The sequence below is a fragment of the Perognathus longimembris genome, chromosome 8, assembly GCF_023159225.1.
Source record: "Perognathus longimembris pacificus isolate PPM17 chromosome 8, ASM2315922v1, whole genome shotgun sequence".
In the NCBI taxonomy this organism is placed as follows: domain Eukaryota; kingdom Metazoa; phylum Chordata; class Mammalia; order Rodentia; family Heteromyidae; genus Perognathus; species Perognathus longimembris.
The window spans coordinates 47840520-47868261 of record NC_063168.1 but is presented as its reverse complement, the minus strand read 5'-3'; the positions used below and the strand labels follow the sequence as shown (position 1 = coordinate 47868261).

The 27742-nt window shown below is 37.4% G+C and overlaps 1 protein-coding gene across 2 annotated transcripts in view; it reads left to right on the top strand.

The window, feature by feature from the left end:
• Positions 1-27742, top strand: part of Camkmt (calmodulin-lysine N-methyltransferase) — a 360760-nt gene that overhangs the window by 288544 nt on the left and 44474 nt on the right. For both annotated transcript variants that reach the window (XM_048353013.1, XM_048353014.1), the window contains one exon: positions 25927-25987. In XM_048353013.1, coding sequence (XP_048208970.1) covers positions 25927-25987 — 61 coding nt within the window. The remainder of the gene's footprint in view (positions 1-25926; positions 25988-27742) is intronic.

The following is a 27742-nucleotide window of genomic DNA, read 5'->3' as shown; positions in this document are numbered from 1 at the left end:
ATCTTCTTGTATCCCCTTCCTGTGGTTGTACCTGCACTATCACTCTATCTTATGTGAGTACATTGGAAACTATATATACTGGTATTAGAACTAGGAAACTGAAAGGGAATACCAAAATGGAGAGACACAGGATAAAAAGACAAATGACTACAAAAGCAATACTTGCAAAACTGTTTGGTGTAAACCAACCGAACAACTCATGGGAGGAGAGGGGAAGGGGGAGGGGGAGGGAGGAATGAAGGAGGAGGTAACAAACAGTACAAGAAATGTATCCATTGCCTAACGTATGAAACTGTAACCTCTCTGTGTATCACTTTGACAATAAATAAGAAAAAACAATTTCACTTGCAACTCTTTCTTGGCATCAGTAGTACCTTACATCTTCAGTCCTGTTTATTAGTGCCCATGTATTTTTTGACATGCATAACAACCTCAAACATCATCATAATAAAGCCTCAGGTAGCTAATATGAACGTGCTATAAAATTAAATTAAAATATTTAAGCCTTCCCTCTATTTAGAGCCAGGTTTCTCCTCAGTTACGCTGCTGAGTTTAAGGCAACATGCTTTTTCCAGGTCGTGATTCTGTCCTGTGTTCGTTTTACAATTTTGATTTGAAATGCCAACACCAGTGCCTTCTATTCACTAAGCAAACAGCACTTCACAACTCTACCCAGTATAGCAACACAAAATGTCCTCAGACAGTCCACATGTCCCCTGGGGGCAAAACTGAGAAGCACTGATTTAGAGACATCTCATGCTACACTTGCCTTTTCCTGGATTGCTCTGTAGAATATTGTCAGCTGGTTTGACCTTTTTAAATTTTAACTCCCAACCCTTTTTAATCTCTGTTTCTTTCCTATCACATATTTCTCTTTTGTTGCCAGCTAAGGGATGGAGTAGGCAGGAGTGCTGGTGATGGATGGTTATATTTTCAGGAATGTATTTTTACTGATTCTCTAACCACATTTCACCAAGGGAAAAAAAAAAAAGGCAACCAACCCAACACATGGAGTCCGACCCAGAACAGGCTTGAGATTCTGTTCCTGCCCTTCTGCAAGTATTGCTCTCACCATAGGATGGTGGTAGTTACTGTGATTAATATACTTTTAACTGTAATGTGATTATAGAAAATCATGCCAAAATTGCTAGAGCTAAAACTTGACCTGCCCTGACAGGATGATGAAAACTCAATACCATTCTCCCTGACCCTCCCCTCCCCCACGATCCCCAAATAGTCTTGCTTCTTAATGAGTAAGAGTAGTTTAAGCTGCAATTATTTCCTCTTACACTGACTGTCCTTTTCACCCTGATTACTCTTTGGATGTATAATGGGGAGATAGCTGCTTGCAGGCTAGCAAGGAGGTCTGGTGAATGGCAGCAATACGTCCTTACTCAGGAAGAGTGCATTCCACTCTCAGAGCAACCTGCCCAACTGAATGCCATGCACAGTGGAGTGGGAAAGCTTTTGACAATTTTGATTTGAAATGCCATTTTTCCAGTTTTGGTGGCTGGAACGATAAATCACTTTGTGAGGGTCTTTCCCCCCCCCCCCCCGCCCCAGCTACTGTTAGTTAGACATTTGCTGAGCCCCTCTTGAATTTACTTTTTTGCAGAACAAGACAACCTTAAAAAAAAAAAAAAAACCATTAGGCCACTGCTCCTTTTTAGTTGTGTTTAGGGACGTTCTCCAATTTAGTTTCTTTCAACATGCGCAGAGGGCCTATTCATTCACAGGGAGGACTGTGCCACAGTGGGAGACTGTATTGTGCCTATCTTTCCCAATTTCAGAACCTCAAAGTAGCTTAACTAGTCAGACCATCAGCCAAGCTCTGGGTTACAAGACACTTTCATACAATTAGAGTTTTATAGTCTTCATTGAGATAAATAATACCAACCCTGAAGCACTTTAAAAACTACAAATACCTTGTGTTACATAAGAAAAACAACAACTAAGCAATAACAATGCCTTGTATAATTTGAGGGTTAAGTGAACTCGTAGGTTTTTTTTGTCACAGTTCTTATAGTTATTTCATAACCATTAATCAAAATAAATCAATGCTTCAGTTATCTGTAATTTTTCTCCCATAGCAACTTTAGAGACTGAAATAGTGCTGAAACAAGGAGTAATGATCTCAATCACTTGTATGTTTCCAGTTAGACTTAAGAGTACCTTCATATGTATGAAACTGTTTGAGCAATATGGAGTCAAGAGTGGTGGTTCATGCCACTAATCCCAGCACTAGGAAGGCTGATACAGGGAGATCATGAGTTCAGGATCACCTGGCCTACAAAGCCAGATCCTGTCTCAGGGAACCACAAAAGAGCATTATGGGCAATTCTGGGGGTGAGAATCGTTAAAATTAGATAGTCTAAGACCTATAGCGTACCCTTGTCCAGTGTGGTTGGCTGATTCAAAAGGAAAGGAGAGGCTCTGATTTGGTGGTAGAAGCTGTAAAACCAAGAGGCTTGCTGCAAAACCTATGTATGTACTCTAGAGAATGGATGAAAAAAGCCAGACAAAATGAGGATGAAGGGAAAGGGAAGAAGAAAGAGTATGGAGACTGGAGAACAAAGGAGGCCATCAGAAAGATGAGCAAAGATTTAAATACTGATGCTGGCATTGAGAAGAGTCAAATACATCTTCAGGGTAGGAGCAAATAGCTGTGGCTTACTAAGGGGACTTTAAACACTCAGCACTCGGAGCTCCAAAGCTCTTAGACTGAGACAATCCAATGCCTACTTGGACCCAGGCCCCTCAGGGCCCTTCACTTTATACCAGATCAGTAACGTACCTGATCTTCATAGTGAATGAAGAAAGAAAAGATTGAATCATGTTCGCTGTCTCAGTGCACCAAAGCCTTCAGTATTGCTGAAGGAAAAAGAAGGTAACTAAATTTCCCCAGTAACAGAAGTCTATGTGGAATCTCTCAGTGACTAAATTTGACATTGTTTCATTGATTTTATCAAGAAACCTCATTGCTCCACCTTACCATATATAAATCAACTGTATTATAATCAGTTCACTGTTGTTTAGACATTCTTCCTCTTTTTCGGGGCGGGGGGTCAGTATTAGGGTTTGCGCTCAGGTCATTGTACCAGCTAAGCAAGCACTCTACCACTTGAGCCATGCCTCCTTACTTAAGTAAGTTTTTTTAAAAAGTTGATCATGGGAGGGGACCCACTGTGATTTATACTTGGCAATTTACAATAATATCTGATATTTTCTATTACCTCCTATGTCTTAGTATCCAAAACTCAGAGTACAGACTCTGGCATGGAACTGGGGTTCAATAAACTCTAGTTGAATAAATGATTGAGTGAACAAATAGATATATCTGATCTGAGAAATCACCGTGAACAAAATAATGGCTCCACACAATGAAAAAACACTCAGTAACACCTGGAAAGCTTAACTGCTTGTCTTTCAGACTGCTGCGAAGCCCCCCAGCCTCAACCAAAGTGCCCTACTGTAAATCCTTCCTTCCCCCAACCACGGAAGTGGTTAAGTGTTCAGGTGTCAAAATGCTTCCCCACTGAGCTGGAGGCCACATACAAAGTTATATTACATTGAGTTTGAAATGCTAACAAAGCAAGTAATTAAGCTGAGTAAGTGCTAACTTGCTTGAAAGCAAGATTTGAAGCTGATAAACCAAAATGCTGATAATTAAGAGTTGATTATACAGCTTTGTTGTTTCTCTACCCTGCTAATAGCCTCTCATTCTTGGCATATAATGATTTCTTCCCCTCAAGGGGGGGAAAACACCCAGCTATCCATCTTTTTTTCCTTCTCTCTCCAGCCTAAGGTGAGACTCCCTCTTCTCCTAAACTAAATCCTTCACTCGTGGTCTTGATCCTGTTCAGTTTTGTTCTTTCTATTGCATCTTTTACCTGTCCCTTTCCCCCAATTGCTTCTGTTTACAAGCATACTCAGAATTTACCATCCTTTAAAAAAAAAATAGCAATCCAGAAAATAGTAGTGAGAATTTTTCTTTAAACTACATTTCATGTATTATCCATCTTTTTCTTCTCTATTCCTGAAGGTTTCGGAATATAAATCTGAATTCTTTGACTTCTTAGTTTGATTGCTGATTATTTCTCATTCCTGTAAATTCTTCTACTGGTTTCTGCACTCTAATGAAACTCATTCAGCAGGTTTTAGTAATTCTTGGTGGTGTTTTACATTGTTGTAAATACCATAGCCTTTCTGGTTTTCATTCCCTTTTTATTACCTTCTCTCCCTCCCTTCCTCCTTATTTTCCTTGTTTATTTTCTTCCTTTCCAGTGAGAGGAAAATAAACCAGTATTTATTGACAGATAAGACAAATTACATGTCAGATATTGTGCCAAAGATTTTATATATTATGTTTTCTGCTCATATCAATCCTACTATATAGATATTCTTATCTCCATTTCAAATCTTGATTTTATTTTTAGTGTACATTTTGGTGGTATTAACATTCACATCATTGATGTGTGTGTGTGTGTGTATGTGTGTGTGTGTGTGTGTGTGTGTGTGTGCCACTGTCCCTGAGGTTTTTGCTCAAGGCTAGCATTCTACCACTTGAGCCAAGGTCCACTTTAGGCTTTTTTTTTTTTTTTTTGGTAGTTTATCATAGATTAGAGTCTCACAGACTTGCCTGGGCTGCCTTCAAACTGTGATCCTCAGATCTCAGCCTCCTGAGCATCTAGGATTACAGGCACCCAGACATGAGCACTTAGCCCATTCACATCATTTTTACAACCCTCACTCTCATACTCTCTAGAGGTTGAAACTCTGTACTCAATAAACAATAATTCATTATTCTCCATCCCCCACACTTGGTGATCCTCCTATTTTCTGTCTCCATGAATTTCACTGTAGGTACCTCATATAGGCATAGTCAACATTGGATATCCCCTTATAATTGGTTTGATTTACTTAGCATAAGCTTTTCAAGCCTCATTCATGCTCTATAGAGACTGACTGCCATTCCATTGTGTGTATATACTTCCTTTCTTTTATCTACTGATCCTTCAATCATCCTTATTTTACAAATGGTGACACTATGGCTGAGGCAATGAACTAACTCACTGCTATAACACAACTTTTCCCTGTGGAGGAGCAGTCTTCTGAATTCTGTCTTTTGTCTCATTTCCTCCTCCTTCCCCATCTTTCCTGATCTGCGTTCACAGTTTTTATTGCAATCTCTGTATGTTTGTTTCTTCGATTCATATCCTACCTTCAGCCTTGATGCTGAATCGAGTTCACATTTCCAGTGGATCTGACCAGTCTATCTCCCTAATGCTTTCAACTGACCACATCTCCAAACAGTATTTGATCCCCAAAACAGGCACATTATTTGGACATTATCACGTAAACCCAACTGTGTAAATAATTCCTGAGATTCTTTCTCCTTATGTTCCAAATTCAGTAAGTTCTAAAGTCCCAGTGAATATTATCTCCTGTCAGATTACCTCTTTCTATCCCTTGGGCTTACTCACCTTGTAGATGGGATGTTATAATTCACTGCATCACAAAGCTTGGGCTAGATTCAGAGCCCAGCCTGGTCACTTGAAGGAAGGTGTTGAGCTAGTTGCCTGGCCTCAGTTTCTTCATCAGTAGGAGGCAGTCTAATAATGTAAAATATTTTGATCACGAAGCAAGTGCATATTTATGACTAGTCCCACATAGTGCCTAGTGTTTAATAGATGCTAATAGTAATTCTCCATTTTTAATTTCGGCTCCCTCCTAGTGCACTAGCCTTCTTCCCTTATAAAGTTTTGCAGGGTGTTCTCTCTCTCTCTCTCTCTCTCTCTCTCTCTCTCTCTCTCTCTCTCTCTCTCTCTCAGAATTTAGTTAGCATCAGAAAACATACTAATGTACTTTAAAATTGTGTTTTGCTTTACCTTGGTCCTGTATATCAGTCAAATGATAATTATTGTGCTTTCATTTGTGCCTGATTTGATTTGATATTTTAGAATTTCTAAAATATTCCTGAAGGGAATTTACCTCCTAAACGGCTTCATCAAAACTTCCTTATGCAAAACCATTGTAATCTTACCCATAACTATTTTGCGTGAGCCAAGAGTTTGAACTTTAGTTAGAAAATATCCTCACCCCTCCTCAAAGTACTGTTGAGCAGAAGATGGACCAAGTTGTGTGTTTTCAGCAGAAGGGACACCTGGGTAAAAGATTGTCATCAGTTTGTGGGCATGTGGGTTTATTAGATCTACCTTCTCATCAATCTGCACTCCAGGAAGCTGTCCAAAGTAACCAGGACACATCCAGTGGAACTAAAAATAGACATTCTGTGTATGAATCCAGACTGAGCAGACCTAGCTCTATTCTTTACCTAGCTAGGTTGCTAGTCTTAGAAAAATTTTACAACCATACAACTTCAAGCAATCTTAATGAGTGTTTTGGAGAGCGATTTTCTTTTTTATAGGAAGTAGACATAGAAAAAGTAGAGTTGTGATTATGCTCTTCTGATAGATGTAGCATTTGGAAAAATGAAGTAGGCATTGAAAATGGAAATGAAGTTGGCATTCCATCTCATGTTAGACATTGCCATGGATATCGAACCTGCCTGAGGTCAAGAAGCTGCTTGCTCATCAGTGGGCAGTGTGGCCCCCTTGGTACCACACTCATTTCAAATGAAGCTTTAGACAGATCTGAAATGACCAATCTGCCCCCAAACTGGAGTTGGATTCATTATATCTGACTCACTTCTGAAGTATGTAATCAAATTCCAAAGACCAATAGTTTGGGTGTTCTTTTTCACACGTACACACACACACACACACACACACACACACACACACACACAGAGGTTTTTTAGGAGGGGGAAAAAAGAAGGTACTATAAAGTAGCTAACTTAGTGGCTTACATTCTGCCTTGTGGTATTTTGTGCATTTTTTTCTCTCATGGCTTACAGTGTAAGTACAAGTGTTTGCAAAGTATCTTTTAAGTGTTTTCTTCTCTGGAGATCTTCTTTTCCATCTCTTATTAGCCTAATGAGCTCTAAAAATGGCTATCTCTGGTATTCTATGTGTATGTTTTATGAAAATGACAGTGTTATTCAATTTTCATTTGTATATTACCCCAAACCTCATTTTTTTTCTCATTCTACTTGTCAATTTCTGTTTTCTAGACTCTTTATTGAGTAGAAAACCCTTAGAAATCCAGTAGCGGACATACTTTCAAGTTGTGTTAGTTCCTAAAGAATTTCAAAAGCCTCCTCCTCCCACTTTATGCATCAGATTCCTCGGACTTTTTTGAATAACTAGCTTGATTTCTTCTCAGTTGACTATTAGAATAAGGTGTAGAAGTTCAGGATGAAACTGAAAAGTCAAAGTCAAACTCAGAGTTTTTAAAGGACTGCAAGTAAAGTCTTTATATCCATTTCCTTGGCTATTCTTCTCTTTTTTGTCTGCCCAATACCCTGAAATACTAAAATTAACTTTTATAAATGTGGTTCAAACTTTGGCAATTACCATTTGAATCTATGACAGTGTGACTGCTACCACACCCTCAGCTACTTCTGCCTTCATTTCTCACTCTGTATTTGCTTCAGAGCACAATATACAAGAACAAACACACTACCAAAATGAAAGAAAGCTGACTTTGAACTTCTGGGTGAAGAACTGTAAAGTGACCAATTATTAGTCAGACTTCTAGATGATTTCTTAATAGAGTGATGCATTATCCACAATGGGAAAGAAATGTTATTAGTGTTATGCTCTAGGCACAGAGTTCCTATTTAAGGAAAAGTGAATGCATAGCATGCACCATGTCAAAAAACTAATTTCAATGCTAACAATGAGTTGGGTATTCTCGTAGTTATGAGAAAACATTCCTGCCTTCATTGCTTTCCACAAATAAGTTGCTGGAAGTAAACGAGGTGTGCTATTTCGGTACCAATTTAGCAATACCTCTGCTCTCTATTATCAGCAACATGCACAGTTGGTTTGTGGTAGAATGCAAGCCACTCTTGTCTGTGAATAAGCATCAGGCTGACTGTGCAAGATGATAATTGCTCTGCCTGCACTTCCTTTGGCACCTACTGATCTCCGCTAAGTGGTTAGTAAAACATATTTTTGAAGGAATGTCAAGCACTTCTAAAAATTTGAAGGACTTCATTTTTTACTGTCCTTTTTTTTCTTATGTTCAAGTTTGAAGAAAGTTCACACAAAGCCATTGCTTTTGCTATCATTACTTCTAGCCAATGTCTTAAATCATAGGGTGCCAGTGTATCTGTACTGGGCATCTTTTAATCAGTTGTGTTTTCTTTTGCATTACGCTGTGACACTGGCTCGATGTGTTGAGATATCAAGTGACTGACTTCAAATGGATGGCAAATTCACTAAAGTGAAAATGATTGTGATAGTTCCCTCATTTCCCCCCACAGTGTATGTAAAACTGACTTTTAAAGTGTTTAGTGGATAATGGATCATGTAAGGTCAGTGCTAGCCATGGCGGCCATGGCTATTATTTTCCCTTTTCATGGGACGGTGCTCAGCAAAATGAGATTGTCACACTCTTTTTTTTTTTTTTTTTTTTTGAGAGGACAGCGACAGACAGTTAAAAGCCTCTTCATGTAAGGATGTTATTTCATAAAGAACACCAGCGCTGGATTATCCCCTTCACTTTAAACTTCTGCCAGCTTGTACAAAGAGATAAAACAAAATAGCCCTGGTCCCAGGGGTGGGGAAGTGCTGGCCAGCTCAGCCTGGGTCCACAAGCTTTCATTTTGATTAGTCACATGTGAGGAAAATTCACTTAGGCTGAGAGGTAAATTTAATACCAGTTATGCCCATGCTGTTCATATCACAACCATTTTCACATGATGCCACTTAATTCCCTAAGAAGCAGAAAGGTAAATCGGTGGCCGGCCAGCAAAGGTGTCACAATGCATTAAGACCAGGACTCGCTGCAGGGGATAATGGTTCTGATTGCTGTTGACTCATGTCTCCACCAACTGCCTCATGTAAAATAAGTGACATTTAAAAGACATCAAGATGTGAGAAGAGGTAAGGGAGAGTGAAAGAAAGAGAGGGAAGGGTAGAAAGTATTTGCTATGAAACTGGCCACCTGAACGTAGTTTCTTTTCTACCCTAAGTGCTAGGAAATGATAACTCGACATGCCATGGTGACCTGTAGTAAGCTTTTAACTTCCTGTCTTGTGTTTTTAGAGGGGGGAAAAAATCTGTAAAATTGCTTCTGGGAACTGCTCCAACATGTTATCATTTATTTCCAATTTAATTTTTTTTAACTTTTATTCTTTTGCCCTCACATATCAGTCTATTCATCTCTTTAAAAGCTTTAGGCTGAATCAAGTTAGGCATTGGTAGACAACAAGAGGCAGTCTACTTTCTGAAGGCCCATTTATGTCTATTTTTATAAAGAGAATCAAATTCCAGTTTACAGTAAGCATATGCTTCAGTTGACATCTGTTTCTAAGACTTGGACGCTTTGTTTGCATAACAGTCACCAATAAATGGCCTTGTTTTAAGTCTGCTCACTGAGTTGTATGTGGGTTGTTCAGCTGGGGATTTTAGTTGCAGCTGATCCCCTACCGCTCATAGCTGATAGGAAGGGGGAAAATCCGAGAAGCCCAGTCCTATTTATTAATGCAGATTTTAACATTCTCAATGAACCACTTATCCAGTGTGATTCAGCAACCAAATCCTTATTTGCTCAGGCAGAGGAGGAGGTGCTTCAAAGTGCTGAATTAAAGCTTCCTAGCATTTTTTTGAGGGAGAAGGATGGGGAGGAAGGAAAGAGCAAGGTCCTTTCTTTAGCCAGTCTAGTAATTCATAGTACAAGCAAATGGAATCTTTAACAACACATAAATCAAGCTTATCTTTAATGAATTTATTGTAAATTAAGATGATCAGATATTTGTAAAGCCTGAAGTCTTTCCCTTTGGCACAGTCTTCATGAGTTTCTTTTATTATCATTGTTATTATTACTATCAAATATTACTTAAAAATCAGGCTTGAGTTTGAAAGAATAGAGTTGTATTTCTTCATCTGTTTTTTTTTTTTCATTGTAAAGCTTATCTGATTCTACTTGTGTGGGAAACAGGAACAATATTAAAATATCGCAAGATGCACATGGACTGTCTTTAGAATCATTACTGCTAATTAAAGAAGTTACTACTTGTGTTAAGCTGCTTCAAATACAAATCTAATCCCCCTAAACCTACCCTTTGTTTGCTTTCCCCAAAAGGCACCCTGGCAGTTAAAAATACTAAAAGTCCAAGATGGGGGTCTTTGGGCCTTAGAGAGTAGTAAAGGATTTTCCTTTCATTCTTGGTTTTACCTGGGGAGATCTAACTTTAATGAAAATATATTGTTCATGACTTGGACATACTGAACTCCCCCCAAAAAAATTAGCATATGATAATCAGTAATCACTGGTGAAATGTGTAACATTTTTCAACAGGATTTACCTATCAACTTTTCCTGGTGAAGTCAACAACACTGGCATGAAATGTATCTACTCCATTTACTCTTATCCAGTGCACCTACTTTCTTTTTCCCTTTAATTTTTATATATGGTAAAAATTTCATTGAAGAGAGATTTTAGATGACAGGACTATAATTTTAAACCCAATAGAAGAGGTGTAAGCAATTTGAGCTTAGCTGAAGCATAATCTTAGGTTGTCAAGAAGAAACCCATTCTCCCTATGCTAATCAATCAGTGTATCAACCAACCAATCATCTCTTCAGCTTAGCATATATCCTAAGGTTTGATATATCTATTAACTGCCCATCATGCAGCTGGTCCCTGGATGATGAGATTCCCCTATCTTGGCATTTGGCGGCAGACGACTGAGCTATCACAGTCTCAGATAAATACCAAAGTGGAGATTTCAATCCTGTTCCTGAGTGCAGAGACAATCCAGAAATATTGAAAGTATTCTTAGAAGAGAATACACAGAAAATTACATTTCTCAATACTGTGGTGTTGGCGAAAATTGTATATATTACATGATTCTCTCTCCCTCAATACAACAATGTAAAATAAGATTACTTTTTTTTATTATGATGACAATGATTGGGTTGCTAGTAATCAATAGAGTTTTGGGAATCTGCTAGAAATTTTGCAAGACAAATGACATGCAGATCTTTGAATATGTAAGGCTAATGATTGTTTAAAGGCTAAATTTCCTGAAAGCACACAGAAGACCAATTATATAAAGCAATACATATAATAACTGTAATTCCAGGAAAAGGGGCAGGTGGGTGTCACTATTTCGAAGATTGTACACTGCTTCCTGGCCTCAGTTCAGAGATTGTCATATTGGGTCAGCTGCAGCTGAGTTTTTCTTCAGACACTTCTACCTGCGATTGTGTCAGGGCATAGAAACAAGGCGCTCTTTCTATAAAACTCTTTATTGAGAAATAGGAACCCCAAATGACTTCAGTTTCACTGCTTAAATGTGTGTGACTCTGTTGAGATTGGAATGAGTAGGATGCATATCTTCAAACACTAGCTTTTCACCTGGAAGGCTTTTAAAAAAATAATCGCTCTGTAAGATGTGAATTCAAATCATGATGTCTGTCTCTTACTATCATTCAGATTTCTCATTCTGGAAAGAAAACCTAGGCAAGGCATTTGGCAACTAAGGTTCCAATCCAAACTTGACCATTAGTATAGCTGTGCCATGTGCAAAACACCAATAACAACAACAACAAAAAACCCACTTAATTCTTCAAGGCTTTCTTTCTGAAGTCAAGATTTCTTTAAAACACAGGAGAAAAGGAGTAATCAAATATGTCCATGATAATAAGTAGTATTTTTGTAAGCAGTGTTCTATATTCTTCCAAAAATTTGTTTTATGTCAACAATGGTAAGTAAGAATTTAGATTTGTACAATAGCAGTTGCCTAGCAAAAATCAGTGAAGTGCTGTTTGGCAACATAAGCAGATGGGCTCCAGACCATTGTTTCAATCATTTGTTGAGGATGAGACCAAGGAAGAGGAATGATGGAGTTCACGATAACATGAACTTTGCTGCTGGAGAGAGAAGAAAATCTGTTTGCAGTCCTGAGAAGTCCAGCATGAGTCCATAGGGACCGTGATAACTTCTTTGCTCTCAACAACTCAGCTCGTGCACTTTGATCTCAACTTCAGAACACTCTTGTGTCCTGGTGTGAAAAGGCTGGTAACAATATAACAACTCTAGAATTTTTGTATTTTTCCCAGCATAAAGATAGTTGTGGTGTCAAGTTAGAGCCATGGTTCAGTTTAAATAGTATATTTTGAAGGCCCTTCTTAAAGAGTTGGGCTTCTCAGAGAAAATATTTCTTGCTATATGGGTTAAAGTTACAGATGTTATCATAGCAAAGAGAAGAGACCAAAAAAGAAATGTCAGACAGAACATTTTTTTCCTTCTCTCAAGTAGCATGCAGGGTTTATTCTGAGATTAATTCAAGTCTCCTATGATTAGACATCTCCCCATTTCTATATACCACAGATAAAACCCTGACATGAATACCCATGACATGGGCTCCCCTGGACCAAGCAAAACAAATGACTTAGAGAAAGATAGTCTATTACCTGGGAATTCTTTTGGTTGCTGGCCTGGGGATTTAGAAGCATATATATACCTTTCAGGCCCAGGACAGCCATACTAGCCACAGTATCTTTCTTATCTTCTTGTGATAATTGTCCTGTCAGGTCTCCAGATCATGGGTGTAGATAAGAAAGCCAGTGAAAGTGAATTAAATCCAATTAGAAACCCACACAAAAATTAATGTGTGGGTGCATTTACTGAGTACCAGAATCTACTTGTAGATTCTCAATAAATACCTTCTTGCAAAAGAAAAAGGATTTAGTTTTTATTCTAAGTTCCAAGATCTATAGCAGTTTGCTACTGGTCTACAGAAATATAATGAGTCTGCATATGCATTACATAAACTTGTCTACCATGAAAGAATTCATGAACTCCCTTCCTTCAAGGAGTTCATGCTCCAAGACAACATTATTAAAGAAATAGATCAAACTCTTTTTCTTCCAAGTATCAACATTTAAACTCAAGGAGTTGAGCTTGAGCTTGTTCAGCTTGCTTTTTTGGTTCACTATCACTTTAGCCATTCTTTCAGCCTAACTTAAAAAAAATTTTTTTGTTGATCATGGAGCTTTAACTCTGGGCCTAGGCACTGTCCCTGAGCTCTTTTGTTCAAGGCTAGTGCTCTGTACTTTGAGCTACAAGGCCACTTCTCATTTTCTATGAGTTAATTTGAGATAAGAGTCTCATGGATATCCCTGTTCCAACTGGCTGTAAATCAGGATCCTCAGATGTCAGCCTCCTGAGTAGTTAGGATTACAGGCGTACATGAGCCACCAGCACCCAGCTTCAGCCTAGCTTTTTGCTGGCTATTTTGGAGGTAAATAGAATGTTATGGACTTTTCTACCCAGGCTGGCTTCAAACCATGATCCTCTAAATCTCAGCCTCCTGAGTAGTTAAGACTACAAGGAATGAGCCACCAGCACCTAGTGATCAAAGCTTTTCAAATAAACATTGAAGGTGATACTAGTAAGATTTCTTTGTCAGAATATGATTCATTCCAACAGAAAAGAGGGTGTTAAACCTGGGATGAAAATTAAGATGAAAAGGAGAGATGAGAAGATGGATAGAATAGAAATGGGAGGAATCAAGGAAGGAGAGAAAGTACTAGATACAGTGAGGAGCTCTACGGAGCCATTGCTGGACTCTGTACTATGGACCCTGTCTAAGTTTCAGACAGAGAATTCTGTCAGCCTGGAATACATTAATTCTGCAGTAGTCACCCAAACAAAGGCACCAATGGTTGATCACCAGTCGTAGAGAGTGAGAAAGACATCTCTTCCAGCTTGCTGTTGGAGGAACCCCCATTTGCCAGTACCTAGCCTTCTGAATGAAGCTCTACAGGATTCTAGAAGCCCTGCACTCAGCTATTAAGCAGTGGGGCAGAGGAGGGAAGAAAGCAGGCCGAGAGAAGAGAGGGTTCATACTGAATGCTTTATAAACACTCCAAATGGGTGAAAAATAATGATGCCTGACTTCTTTGTGGTTCTTAACTCATGCTGCCACAAGATTGGTTATAGGGCCCATATCACACTGTGATATGAAAGTATTAATTGAATAGAGCAATCAGAATTTCTATGTGAATAATGACTTAGAAATAATATTCTGCCTGGTTCAACAATGGAATAGGGAACCAAGGCTTCACTGGGCTCCACAGTGCTCTTGATGAGGTCAGATTTTTTTCAAGCCTTGAAATATATGTATTATATGTCCTGTTTTAACTTATAAATTGGATAGATATTTCCTTAGAGTAACTTAAGAAGAAGCTAAAAGAAAATTAAGGGAAAGATAGGCCTAATAATAGTGTTGTCTTTTAAGTTCAATTTTGTGACTTCCTAACATATCTTTTATCTAAATAGTAGCCTTTCCACTGAAAAGAAGCCCCTGAGTTTAGCTCATTATAATGAACTGCTACCAATTTCTGGGTTTTGAGAATTGTGAGATATTAATAGTGGAAGAAACTGGGTGAACCTCGGAAAATCTCTGTACCATATTTACAACTTTTCTGTAAATCTAAAATTATTCCCCAAACAAAACATTTATTTAAAGAAACTGCCCCACCAATGTAAATAGGCTTTATGAACATGTTTGCAAAGAAAGAGCTTAGCTCTGTATTTATAGGAACATTTTCTTAATGTTTGGGAAAGTGTATACTCATTTAAATGTAACTAATATCATGTCTGCCAGACGTTCCCTTATCCAATATTGAATCAGATAAAAGGAGGATCTAGAATCACCTGATTTCTTGGAATATCCCCAAGCGGATAATCAGATAATCTCTTAGCATGTTTTCTAACCAAAGTATACTGTGTTACATTGTAAGTTGCTTTAAAGTTTGTATTTTCTATTAAATTTTCTGTGTAGTATATTCACAGTCATGTAAAAGTATCTAATGGTTACTGTAAAATTAAAGGCTGTCCAAACAAAATTTAAAATCCTCAAACTTTCTCTCCAAAGTATGGTAATTCTTGACTACACTAATAAACAGTTTGACATGTGTTTAAACATAATTCAATTTTTTTTCTATCAGATCATCTTTTCTTCAAGGTATGCCTAATGAAGTGTGTGACTGTACAATAGAGGAGACAGTATTTGATTTTTAATTTTTATGTTAAATGGTTTCCAGTATGTTGCATGCCCCTTTGGATTTTGTTAAATAACAAACTAATATAAAAATGGATATCGCATCACTGTGCTTACCACATTGTTTCACTTAGGTCTTTGTGTTCGTATTTAGCCTGAAAGTGAACTCCTAAAGAAAAGGGACTATGGCCTCAGTGTAAAGGCCAGTGAAATATATATATATATATATATATATATATATATATATATATACAGTAAATATTTGGATAAATAAATAAGTGCAATCACCTTCAAATGAATTGCTTCCATTCTGAAGGGAACCAGATAACCGTTTTGATTTACTCTTCACTGGCCCTTGTTTTAGGATGGCCTCACAGTTTGGTTCATTTCTTATCATTGCAGTCACTCGGCTATATATTCTAACATTTCAAATCTGTAAAAAGTATTTAAAAGAAAGAGAAATTGTCCACATTTCAATGCCTATTATAATGCATTTTCAAAGTATGTCAGACACATCTTTGTTAAAAATTAAACCAGGGATTGGTTTTGAGCGAATAGCCCTATATCCTTACAGATGCAGTGGATGGATGCATCTAAGCTGCTTATTATATTGATGGGTTTTGCTGCTCTGCAGCAAATGAAAACAGGCAGCTGCTTCTTCCATCAAAGCAAAAAGCAGCCTGAGTTTTTATTAACCGAGTGTTCATTTCTTCTATTGCCAAAATTCTTACACAAAACAAAAGAGCAGTTTTAGCACATTATTGCTTAACTAGACATGAACAACTGACAGCAAGTGATAAGCCTGTCTGCTTTTCACAACTGGTAATCATTTTTGGAATAGATGTTTTAATATAGTTGAATATAAATTCTGTAATTTACATCTACAATGGTACGTAAATTTATAGATCCAGTTTGTTGCAGGAGAATGAAGGCTATAATCACAAAAGGCTTTTCTCAGTGTTGTTTAATTTTTAATGACTATTTGAAAACTGGGGAAAGAAAATGAAATCAAATTCATTTCTTTAAAGGAGAAAAAAAAACTGTGTTAAAGACAATCATACAAGTTGGCTGGAGACATTTGTAGATGGCCCTGACAGAGCAAGACTGCTGTGTTTACAACCAGGACGTGCTTAGAACTCCATTTCCACATTAGTTGTAGTGAGCTGCCCAAGTTTCTGCAGCAGTAGAAATTTCTGGAGCGCAGACAGTCATGTTTCCTTCATATCAATGAATAATGATGACAGAAGAGATAGGAAGGATAGAGCCCTGGCCATTTTGTCCAGCTGAGCTTCTCAGCCAACTCTTAAACATGCTGTTTACTTCTCTCCCTTCTTTTTAAAAAGATGAATATATATATATATACATATGCACATATATATGGAATAATTGAGAGGGCTTTGTTTAAAATGGGTTTAAACTGGGCAGTACCAGGGTTCAAACTCAGAGCCTTGCATTTGCTAGGCAATGCTTTATCTGAGTCACACCTTCAGCTTATTGGCTCTTCTTGTTAATTCAGTTAGCCTCTTCAAGAGCATGAGAAGGAACAATATTGCAGAGCAATTCATGTGGATCCTTGGTTTTATAATCTAGTATAAGGTAGCAGAGCCCAGAGGTTATGAATAGGCTGAGAGGTGAAGATGGAGGGGGTGAGCCTATGGACATTATGGACATATGGACATATATGGACATTATGGACATATATGGATATGTCACAATGAACCCCACCAACCATCCTTTACAACCAACTGATAGGAATATATACATAACATTTTTTTAAGAAGGAAAGAAAAGCTGTGTCTTAGCCAAGTATGGTAGCTCAAGTCTATAATCCTAGTTACACTAGGGGATCACAGCTAGAGGCCAGCCTGGGCAGAAAAGTTCACAAAACTCTATCTTACTCAGTGTCTGGGCAGTGTTCTACACCTGTTATCCCCAAATATGATATCTGATTTTCTAAAGCTCGAAGGACTCCTGGACTTATTCTGTCCCCAAAACTGTCATTTTGCAGATGAGGATGCTGAAGCTCCAAAAGGTGACATTATTTCCCAATCTCTTTCAGCTTGTTAATATCAGACCCCAGATCTCTGGGTGGTGGTTTATTCTGCCATGAATTCAGCCTCCTCTGTTCATGTAAAATTGTAGAAAAATCCTATATGTGTCTACTGTACATCATCCTCCCACTTATTCGTGCAGCAGACCTAAGTCACAGTTGACACTTCCCTCTCCCTTGCCGCCCCCTTCATCTAATTAACTGGCAAGTCTTGTCAGTGTGCCTTCTAAATATATCTCAGATCTTTCCCATTTTCTTCATTTCCACTAACCATCACCCAAACCACCATTAGCTCTCATCTGGATAATTGTACTAGTTTCTTACCTTGTTTTCCTCCTGCTTGCTCTTACCACTTGTCAATCTATTTTCCTCCCAGTAGCCAAGGTTGTCTTCTAAGTCAGATCTACCACTATGCTACCTAGACCATATCATTTATTCTAAAGTATGGTTTGGTACTCACTAGACAATGTGTTGAAAATGAACTATACTACTTATGGGTGGAAACGGGAGGGGAAAACTAGGAGACAGTAAGGGAAGGGATGACATTGTCCAAAAAGAAATGTACTCATTTCCTGACTTATGTAACTGTAACCCATCTGTATATCACCTTGATAATAACAAGTTTAAAAATGAGCAAAAGAAAGGAAGCCCCCTCCAAAAAGAATAAAATTAGAATATGGTTTAGAATCCTTTTCTTCCTTTTCTTTTTAGACCCATGACTGGGACTCAAACTTGGTACCTGATGCTTTCACTCATTGGATAGTGCTCTACCAACTGAGCTCTGCCTCCAAACCCTTGTTTAGAATTCTTAATGTAGCCTTTGAGCGTGAGGCCTGGCTTCTGACCACTGCCAGCCTGTCTTATACTAGTTTACTCCTTTCTCATTCATTTTGTAATTCACTAGCCTGATTTCACTTATAGAACATCAAGCTCCTGCCCTCTTCAAAACTTTCTTTCATGGAATTCTCCAATGAACCTCTTTTTCCATCTCTGTCCCCCCTCTTCTTGGTCTACATGACCATATCCTCTGGATCACAGTGGCAGGCCATGTGGTCAGAGAAGTGCCTCCTTAGGCTCTTCTTAGCCTCTCCCCAGCTAGTTTTGGGTTCCCTGTGATATGCACTTATAAGTACTCTCTCTTTTCACACATGACATTTATTATAGTTATGATAGGGCACATTATGTGTGTGATTATTTACTTAATTCCTTCTCCAACTAGTCAGTCATCAGTAACCATACTGTCTCATTGCTTGCTGATCTACAGGACCTGAAACACAGTAGGTGCCCAATAAATATTTCTGGAGCATTCTGGAGCCTCTTTTTGATTCCCACTCTGGGGTGACATATCAGTGTAATGCACATGATAACTTAGTTTGAGTAAGGTGGAGAAATGTGCTCCTTTTAGTGGATGTCAGCTGATGACAGAAAAGCCATACTTCTGTGATGGGTATGTTGTCATCACTGAGCGAACCCTTTGGGCAGCAGGAGGCATCCTGCAGTGCTGTGTGGTGGGTAGTGACCATCAAAGCCTTAAAACTTACCTCTAATAACATTGGAGAGCAAAATACTCTCCAATGGAAATAATGTAGAAGGCCCTCTACCTAGTGGAGACTCATGTCACTTAAATTAAGGATTTGCTCAGCTTTCAGATCAGTAAGGAAGCTGATTGTTTCCTTAACCTCAAAACATGACATTGAAAACAATTCTATCTACCCCAGTAGCAATAACAATAGCAAAGTAGTTTCATACATTAAATAGATCACATTCCCTAATCTCCCCCTCACTATTTCCAGCTACAAGGATAGTTTGATGTTCTCTTTTCTCATGTCCATCAGCTTTAGCAGACCAAATTCTGATAGACACATCTGCAAGGAATCAAGCATTTGGGTTGAAAGAAAATGTGGGGCTGGGATGTAGCTCAGTGGCAAAGCACTTACCTGGCAAGTACAAGTGCAACGTCCTGGGTTCAATCCCCAGCCCAAAAGAAAAGAAAGAAAGAAAACAAAGAAAGAAAGAAAGAAAGAAAGAAAGAAAGAAAGAAAGAAAGAAAGAAAGAAAGAAAGAAAGAAAGAAAGAAAGAAAGAAAGAGAAGAAAGAAAGAGAAGGAAGAAAGAGAAGGAAGGAAGGAAGGGAAGGAAAGAAAGAGATGAAAGCAAGTAATCATGGAAATCCAAGTCTAATAAGTGTTGTTCTTTTTTTCCCAATTGTACTCTTGCTTAGCTAATGCTTTTATGCAGGCCCAGTGGATGAAGGAGGTGTTTTTTTGTTTGTTTTTTTTACCATGAAATAAATTCATTTGGTTTATGTAGTAACCACTAAGGAATAAAGAACTATATACCTCCAAATAACAAATAAGAGAATATCCTAGTTTGGGACGTACGTCTTAGAGAGCAAGTAATCTAGAATAAACTTAATTGAAATGCCTTTTGATGTTTCTTTTAGATCAATACTTTGGCCACTCTGCCATCAGTTGATGAAAGGAATATAGGAGAAATGCCTAAAATTGATTAATAAACTCTTAAAATTTTAATAAAACACAAAATCTTGGTACACCGCTATCAGTGTTCTTGGCTTGTATGTTCTTTCCCCCCTCCCCTTCCCCCACCACTCCTGGGGCTTGAACTCAGGGCCTGAGCACTGTCCCTGGCTTCTTTTTGCTCAAGGCTAGCACTCTACCACTTGAGCCACAGTGCCACTTCTGGCTTTTTCCATTTATGTGGTTCTCAGGAACTGAACCCAGGGCTTCATGCATGCAAGGCAAACACTCTACAACTAGGCCACACTCCCAGCCCCCTTGTATGTTCTTTTAAAACTTATTTTCATTACTTTGTCAATGAATTTCTCTTTGATCCATGAAATGCCATCCTTCCAGAATGTTCTGAAGCCCCACCAGTGAGAACTTAAAAGTATTTATGCAAAAACATACACAAGGAGAAGTAAAAATAGTTGTATGTCTTGGATTTTACAACTCTCCTACAAAATTATACATAAAAGGTCATATGTTTCTGAGTTTCAGGTAAGCTTAGAGGTTGCTTTAGAATGCGTTCCTTTGAGAAACCTCATAAGCAACAATGGATGGACTTCTAGTACATTGTGCTATCATTATATTTTCATACATATATGTTATGACTTTGATAATATTCACTGCAAAGGAGTATTTTTAAGGCATAAAGCTCTCAGATAATAGGATGGCAAGCATACAACAACAATGTAATTTTTGAAACTTAGAAATTATAGAATTATCACATGTGAGAAAGCCAACAGTTGTGAAATTTTGAAGCAGTTGAACTGATATTTCTAAAACCTTGAAAGCCTCAGGAATTGGCTCCACTGTTTGTAAAAGTAAGAGTTGAATAGACTAAATAAGAATCTGCTAAAAGTTGAAAGTAATAGCTTCTTAGAGAAGATGAAAAAAAAACTCAGAAAAAAGAGTTATACTATTATTTGTCGTAACTATTCTAATAGGACGCAATAGCTCTTAAGCGATGCACACGTATAACTTCTTTGAAAATAACATCTATTTAAAAGAACTATCAGTCCGACTGATACTTCTAAAACCATTGGCTCAGTTACTTGTAAAAGTAGGAATTGAGTAGGCTAAAATAAAGATAAATCATTGAAAATTGTTTAAGAGGTAGTTATATTCCAGGTGCTAGGCCACTCTCTCAAACAAGTGAGAGGAGGTTCTAGGTACTTAGGAGAGAAGGAAGAGTTTTATCTTTTGGAGAGAGTTCAACTGGAGTGAAAACACCAACAGCAAGATGGAAATAGTAATTGAATTTTTGCAGAGTGAATGCTGCATCCTTCTCTCCCATCCCACCCACACACTCAGTTTTCTTCACCTCACTCAGCATTTTACCATTTTACAATGACATTTAATGAGGCAACAAAGAATTAGCAGCTATCTCAGGAAATCTTTTGATGTGGCAGACAGGAAAAACAAATTAAAAAAAACTTTAGAAAACAGTATGTGAGATCAGAGAATTTAAGAGAAGCTAGAATTAATTTCAAATAATTAAGATATTACATTCATAAAATCAGGAATGAGATGCTACAAAAAAAAAAAGAAATTCAGAAAACTACCAAAAAGCAATGTCATAAAGGAAAAATAATAATAAAACGTTGGAAGATAAAGTTGAGGACATTTCCATGAAATTAAAAAAAAAAACACAAAAAACACTAAGTGATGGAAAGCAAGAAAAATGGCAAGAAAATTAGAGGACAAGTTCAAGAGATTCAGCATCCAAATAGTAAGAGTTAAAGGGAAAGAGGACAGGAAAAAAGCTAAAGGTTAAGAAATAAACAATGAACTTAGCAAGAAACTTTCCAAGAACTGGAGAATATGGAGTTTCTGGATTGAAATTATCAACTCTCAAATAATATAAATTCTCAAATACTTTTATCCTACACACTTTTCCAAGATAAAGTAGTTGTTGCCAAAATAGTTTGTTACCTTTCCAATGGTAACAACTAAAGGATGTGTTGCAATAAAATAAGAAAGTAAGCAAAAATTGGAGGAGACAAAGGGTAGAAAGTACAGGGGAAAATATAGGGAAGACTGGGGTGATGGTCAAGACTGATTTGGGCCTACCATCTGTGCACCAAGCAGAGGTCACTTAGTCCAGACTAAGGCCAGAAGATTCTAGAAGAGATTACTCATGAGTTGGTAGACTGTCTAATGAGAATAAATATGTTGAAAAAATACATTGAGGCTGGAAATATGGCCTATAGGTAAAGTGCTTGCCCTGGGTTCAATTCCTCAGCACCACATATATAGAAAAAGCCAGAAGGGGCACTGTTGCTCAAGTGGTAGAGTGCTAGCCTTGAGCAAAAAGAAGCCAGGGACAGTGCTCTGGCCCTGAGTCCAAACCCCAGGACTGGCCAAAAGAAAAAAGATTGAACTTTGTGATTTAATATAAACCTTAGCAATTGATAAAATAAAAAAGTAATTATAAATTTAAAAAAATCTACCTATGAGAGAGAAAGCAATGGTTTGCTATGTAACTGAGATTTACTTCATGATAATACTTTAACAAAAAGTGAGGATTGTCTTTATACATCATAACTATAATTACAAACAACATTAAGCAGGTGGTGGAGAGTGGATAAGGAACATTACATGTTTGATATGGTAGGAAAAAATAGAAGCAAAAATAATGCTTGTCTTTCATAGTTTCATAGTAAATTTTGTGTAAAACTAAAAAGTAGCAAAAGCTAACATTTTATGTAGAACTCTGACAGCAGTTAACCATAAGAATCTGCTAAGAGTTGAAAGTAACAGCTTATAGAGAAGGGGAAAATACTCAGATTTCAACAGGTTTCATTGTTCTCTTTTTATACGTAAAAATAAACTACAGCCATATTCATCTACATTCACCCTCCCTATTGTCCCTCCCCACTACCACTGGTACCCCCCCCCCAAAAAAAAAGTCCTTGTTTTATTTTCCAGTCTTTTATTTATTTATTTATTTATTTATTTTTGCCAGTCCTGGGGCTTGGACTCAGAGCCTGAGCACTGTCCCTGGCTTCTTTTTGCTCAAGGCTAGCACTCTGTCACTTGAGCCACAGCACCACTTCCAGCGTTTCCTGTTTATGTGGTACTGAGGAATCAAACCCAGGGCTTCATGCATGCAAGGCAAGCACTCTACCACTAAGCCACATTCCCAGCCCCCTTTTAATTGCATAAAATTCCCTATAGTATTTTAGACATAAGTGTATTTCAAAATAATCCTTTCTTTCGCTTTTTCTTTCCCTTACCCCCAACCCCCCTCCCTTGATCCACAGTTTTCATTGAGATTACTTATCCCATCTTCATACGTAGTGCCAATGTCCTTTGAAATTATTCACTCTCCATTTTACTTTTCCTTTCTCCTCTTCCTCTTATCCTACCAAATAGTCTCATAATTAGAATCATGCTCATTCCCCCGCCCCCGTATAGATGAGTGTAAATATGCACGAATATGCTAGCTTCCAAATATGACCCAAAAATGCTGTTTGGCTTTTATGAGGTTAGCTTATCTCAGTCAGCATGGTGTTTCTCAATTCCTTTTTTTCCCCCTTTTTCTTTATAGTTATGTAATTGCCAGTGGTATGTATGTATGTGCGTATATATCATATCTTTTTTACCCATTCATCTGGGCACCATTGTTGGGCACCTCATTTGTGTCCACAGATTGGTTTTTGTGGATAATATTGCAGTAGACATTAGCATGTTGGTATCTTTCCTGTATATTGACTCTACAAGTTTTTGAATGGACATGTTTTCAGTTTTTTTATTATATACTTTAGGGTCATTGATAGTCTAAGTTTAACTTTTAGTGAACCTGATAAGTGGTTTTCCCAAGAGGCTGCATCATTTTCCATGAGAGTTCTAATTTTTCCACATCCTCAAGAACATTTATTGCTCTCTGGTTATTTACAATATCCTAGTATTCATAATTCATAGTATCAAAAACTTGGAAACTAACTTAAATATCTATCAAGAGAAAGTGGATTGAATGAATTCTAAAGAACACCTGGAATCTAAGCAACGATTGTAAACAGTATTGCAGGCAGTGTATTTTTATTGATACTAGAGGCTATCTTATCCATATTGTGTGGGGGCAAAATCAGATTGTTGAATGCTGCATGAGAAGATCCATTTATATGAAATATCTGTATACCTAAGAAGATGGAACCATGTCAAAGTATTAACAGTGATTATATTCCCAATAGGTGGTTTTTAAGTATATCCTTTGTAATTTTTATATTTAATTTATTCTCTATAATTTTGAGGAAATTATAAAACTATTTGAAAAGATTATCAGTTTTAGAAGTCACATTTTTGTTCTTAACCTGAGCTTGAGTATAAGCCAAATATCTTTCCCCTATTTATTTTTAAATACATTAAAAATTATCCTTCAGGTGATTATATACACTTCACATGGAACACTGCCTTAGACTCTTCAGAGAATTTTATAGTATACTTTGGTTTTTGTAGCATTCTTTTTATGTGAATATATGCCAAGTATTCGGACTTGGGGACCATACCGAAATTCAAAAGTGGGAGCAAGTAATAATGGTTCATCTGTTTTATTACATGCTTCGTGGTCATAGATTCTCTCTTCTACTCTTCTATCCTCCTTTGCAGGGAAGAAACATCAATGACTTTCTTTTTCAGTGGTTTGTTTTGAGTTAAGGAACTATTCTAAATGTATCATACATATTTTGCTCATTTAATCTTTACAGCAATCCTATTAGGTTGATATTTCTATTATAATATTGGACAAATGTGGAGCACAGAGTTTAAGTAAGCTGCACAGACTCTCGGCAGAGTATAGACTAGAGCCCAGACAATCTGCTCATAAAGTACCTGTGATCATCATAACAGAGGTAATAGCTACCTCTCTGACTTTTCTATAAACAGGACTCTAAACACTTCTTTTGTTTATTTGTTTGTTGTTTGTTTTGACCCAAACTACTTTTTTTCAGAAATTCTGGAGGGGCTGAGAAAGACTTGGGTATTTCTGCTACAAGTAGCCTCTTGGCTCTTCATAGATTTCCCCATGGAATCTTTTTACATTTCCTTTACATCCTTTTCTCTGAAATGTTTGGATTTCTTATTCCTCAAAGCTGGAAATTCATCTGGAAATTCATTGGAGAAAATATGATTTTTATGAACTTATACTTTTCCCTAAATATCAGAGTGAGAAGGCTCATTGTAAAAACTTTGGAAAATATTGAAGGGAATAGGGGCTGGGGATATAGCCTAGTGGCAAGAGTGCCTGCCTCGGATACATGAGGCCCTAGGTTCGATTCCCCAGCACCACATATACAGAAAACGGCCAGAAGCGGCGCTGTGGCTCAAGTGGCAGAGTGCTAGCCTTGAGCAAAAGGAAGCCAGGGACAGTGCTCAGGCCCTGAGTCCAAGGCCCAGGACTGGCCAAAAAAAAAAAAAAAAAAAAAAATATTGAAGGGAATAGAAAAATAAATTTAAGCACTTAGAATTCTTGTCATCTGGTGGTAGAATTATGGATTCCATGGGTATCTCTCATTTCTAGCCATATTTCTTTTTCTCTAAGCAATTTATATCCACTTATGAAAACTAGATTTTCTAAATAAATTTATAGGTGATAACTTTTAGTATTCATTCATGCAGTTTAATGTGTAGGATTCTTGTTAAATTTAAAGCTAGGCCATAGTTGGTGAAATGAAAATGTCTTAAGTTTATATTTCAGCTCAAGTTTTTTTTTTAATTACAGAAAGAAAGTAATTGTGGCTATTTTAAAACTATTATAAAAAGTCATAAAAAAGTTATACTCTCATTGTTTTTATTTGCCTTTGAAAGTGAATTTTCCCATTTATTTGTTCTTATAGGGACGGCATATATAGTAGGCCTTCAATTTGTGCATTTTAATTTAATGTAAGCATAATTAAGATTTACTTGAAATATTGAAACTTAACTTTTGGCACTAGAATCTTGATTGTTACTGTTTTTGCTATTTTGTTGTGAATGAAAATTCATAAACATTTATTTGGAATATTTTACCATTATCCTTGGGAAAGGGTTATAAACCTTACTGTGATTAAAAACAACAACAATAGCAAAAGAAACTCATTTGGTATGTATGACAAATAATAGCAATGTTAAGTTTGATTCAAGTTGAAATAACTTGTGCTGAGGCTCATTTCTAAAAGCCATTTTACAAGAGAATGAGTTTTGTGATCCATACATCTATTCTCTTGTATTTTCTAGGCATCTGGCCGTCTGAAGAGGTTTTGGCTTACTATTGCCTCAAGCACAGTAATATATTCAGGTACAGAGCTGCACCAAAAAGATATTTGTTATCCCATCATGGGTTTTGGATCTGCATATTAGGAATAACTTGGTTTACATCCTTCAAATTAAATTGTTAAGAAAAAGAAATTAGTTCACCGTGAAACACATGTTGCTTCTGAAAAGAAATCTGCATTGCCTTTGGGTGCTAATATTGCCCAGCAAGCTTTTTGCTGTATGTCAAAGGCTTTTGATTTCCACTCAAGGCATTTTATTTCACTTTGATTTGGGGCAAACAAAACTGAGGCGCCAATCAATCCTTACTGATTGTGAAGGTCAAAAAGGGGGAAAAAACACACAATAAAGACCTTCTTTAAACTTCTGCTAGAGAAGTCACTACAGAATATTTGATAAATACCTTACAGCTATTATTTAAAGATGCCCTGTCTCTCCTGGTTTTAAAGGTATTCTTACATACTTGCTAATATGTATTTTGGAAATATGAATTACTATTCTAGAATCATAGTAGGGAAATAAGTGTTTTCAACTGTTAGTATGCATTATAGATCAACCCACAGATGGAATTTAGAGAGGGAAAAGGTTCCTTTTATTTTAAAATTCTGCAGATGTTTAGCAGACCCAGAAATTCCATCTTTCATTTCCTCATCTTATGAAAAGTCATCCAGTGTATCTTTCCTGAGTAGCCCATTATGATTCTAGGAAAGCCATTAGTGATCATGGTGTCTGTTTTAACAATATATACTTGCAAGACTGGATCAATGATATGTATTTTTAAGCTCTATAGGTCCACCATTACCAACCAGTCTATAATTACTTAGAACAACTAAATACTCATTTAAATGTATTTCCAAATATAAATGTCCTCTCTTGGTTTCTTCTCCTCCTTTCCCCCCAATCCCTACCCTTTTAATTTTGCTTTTTGCCTTCTCTTGAGGTCATAAACTTCCCTAACTGAGGAGAAGAAACGATCTTAAGAGTCTAAGCATATAAAATAAGAACAGGGCAGTTTTGAATTGGGGCTGTAGAGCTGCCCTGGAAGGCTGGCATTTGCTCATCTCGCTGTGCTTAAGCTTGACTGGAGCTCCAATCAGCGAGCAGTGGGCCAGGGCGAGAATGTCACACGGTGAGGGCTGATATTTAGGCACAAAGGGGAAGGTAAGTGCAGAATGGCACAGTAGACTGTCAGCTTTCACTCTGAGCTGCTTTACTTTCAAGCAGTGAAGCCAGAGCCCCGTCCCTTACTTCAGCCTGGGTTTACTGGCTTAACCATATTATGTCCCTGCATTGTTTATTTGCTGTGTTGTGTTGGGGGTCAATTGTGATTTAAGTGTTAATTGCTAAATGCTCTTTGTGTAATTGTGCTTTATGGGGGTAGTTTAGCTTTCCAAAATGTTTCAGCTTGTTTAGGATTTTTTTTTTAATTTAAGATTGCATTTATTTGTGTGTGTGTGTGTGTGTTTGTGTGTGTTGTATGTGACTATAATATAGGTACATACACACTCATACATATTCTACATTTACTTGTCTAACTGTTTTTGAAGGCATGAATGTGGATTAACAATGTTATCCTTTCCTAACAATTATCTTTCGCTACTCTAGCTAGTTTAGTTCTAAAAGACAGCGCCATTGACAAGGGAAAAAAAGGGAACCTTCTCAGATTTTTCAGCTCAGCGGTGGTAATGTTGCAGTGAACACTAATGAGGGGACCCCTACTGATTTGCCTGCTTTGTGACTTTTCTATTTCATAATTATTTTTAAAACGCAAAACGACATG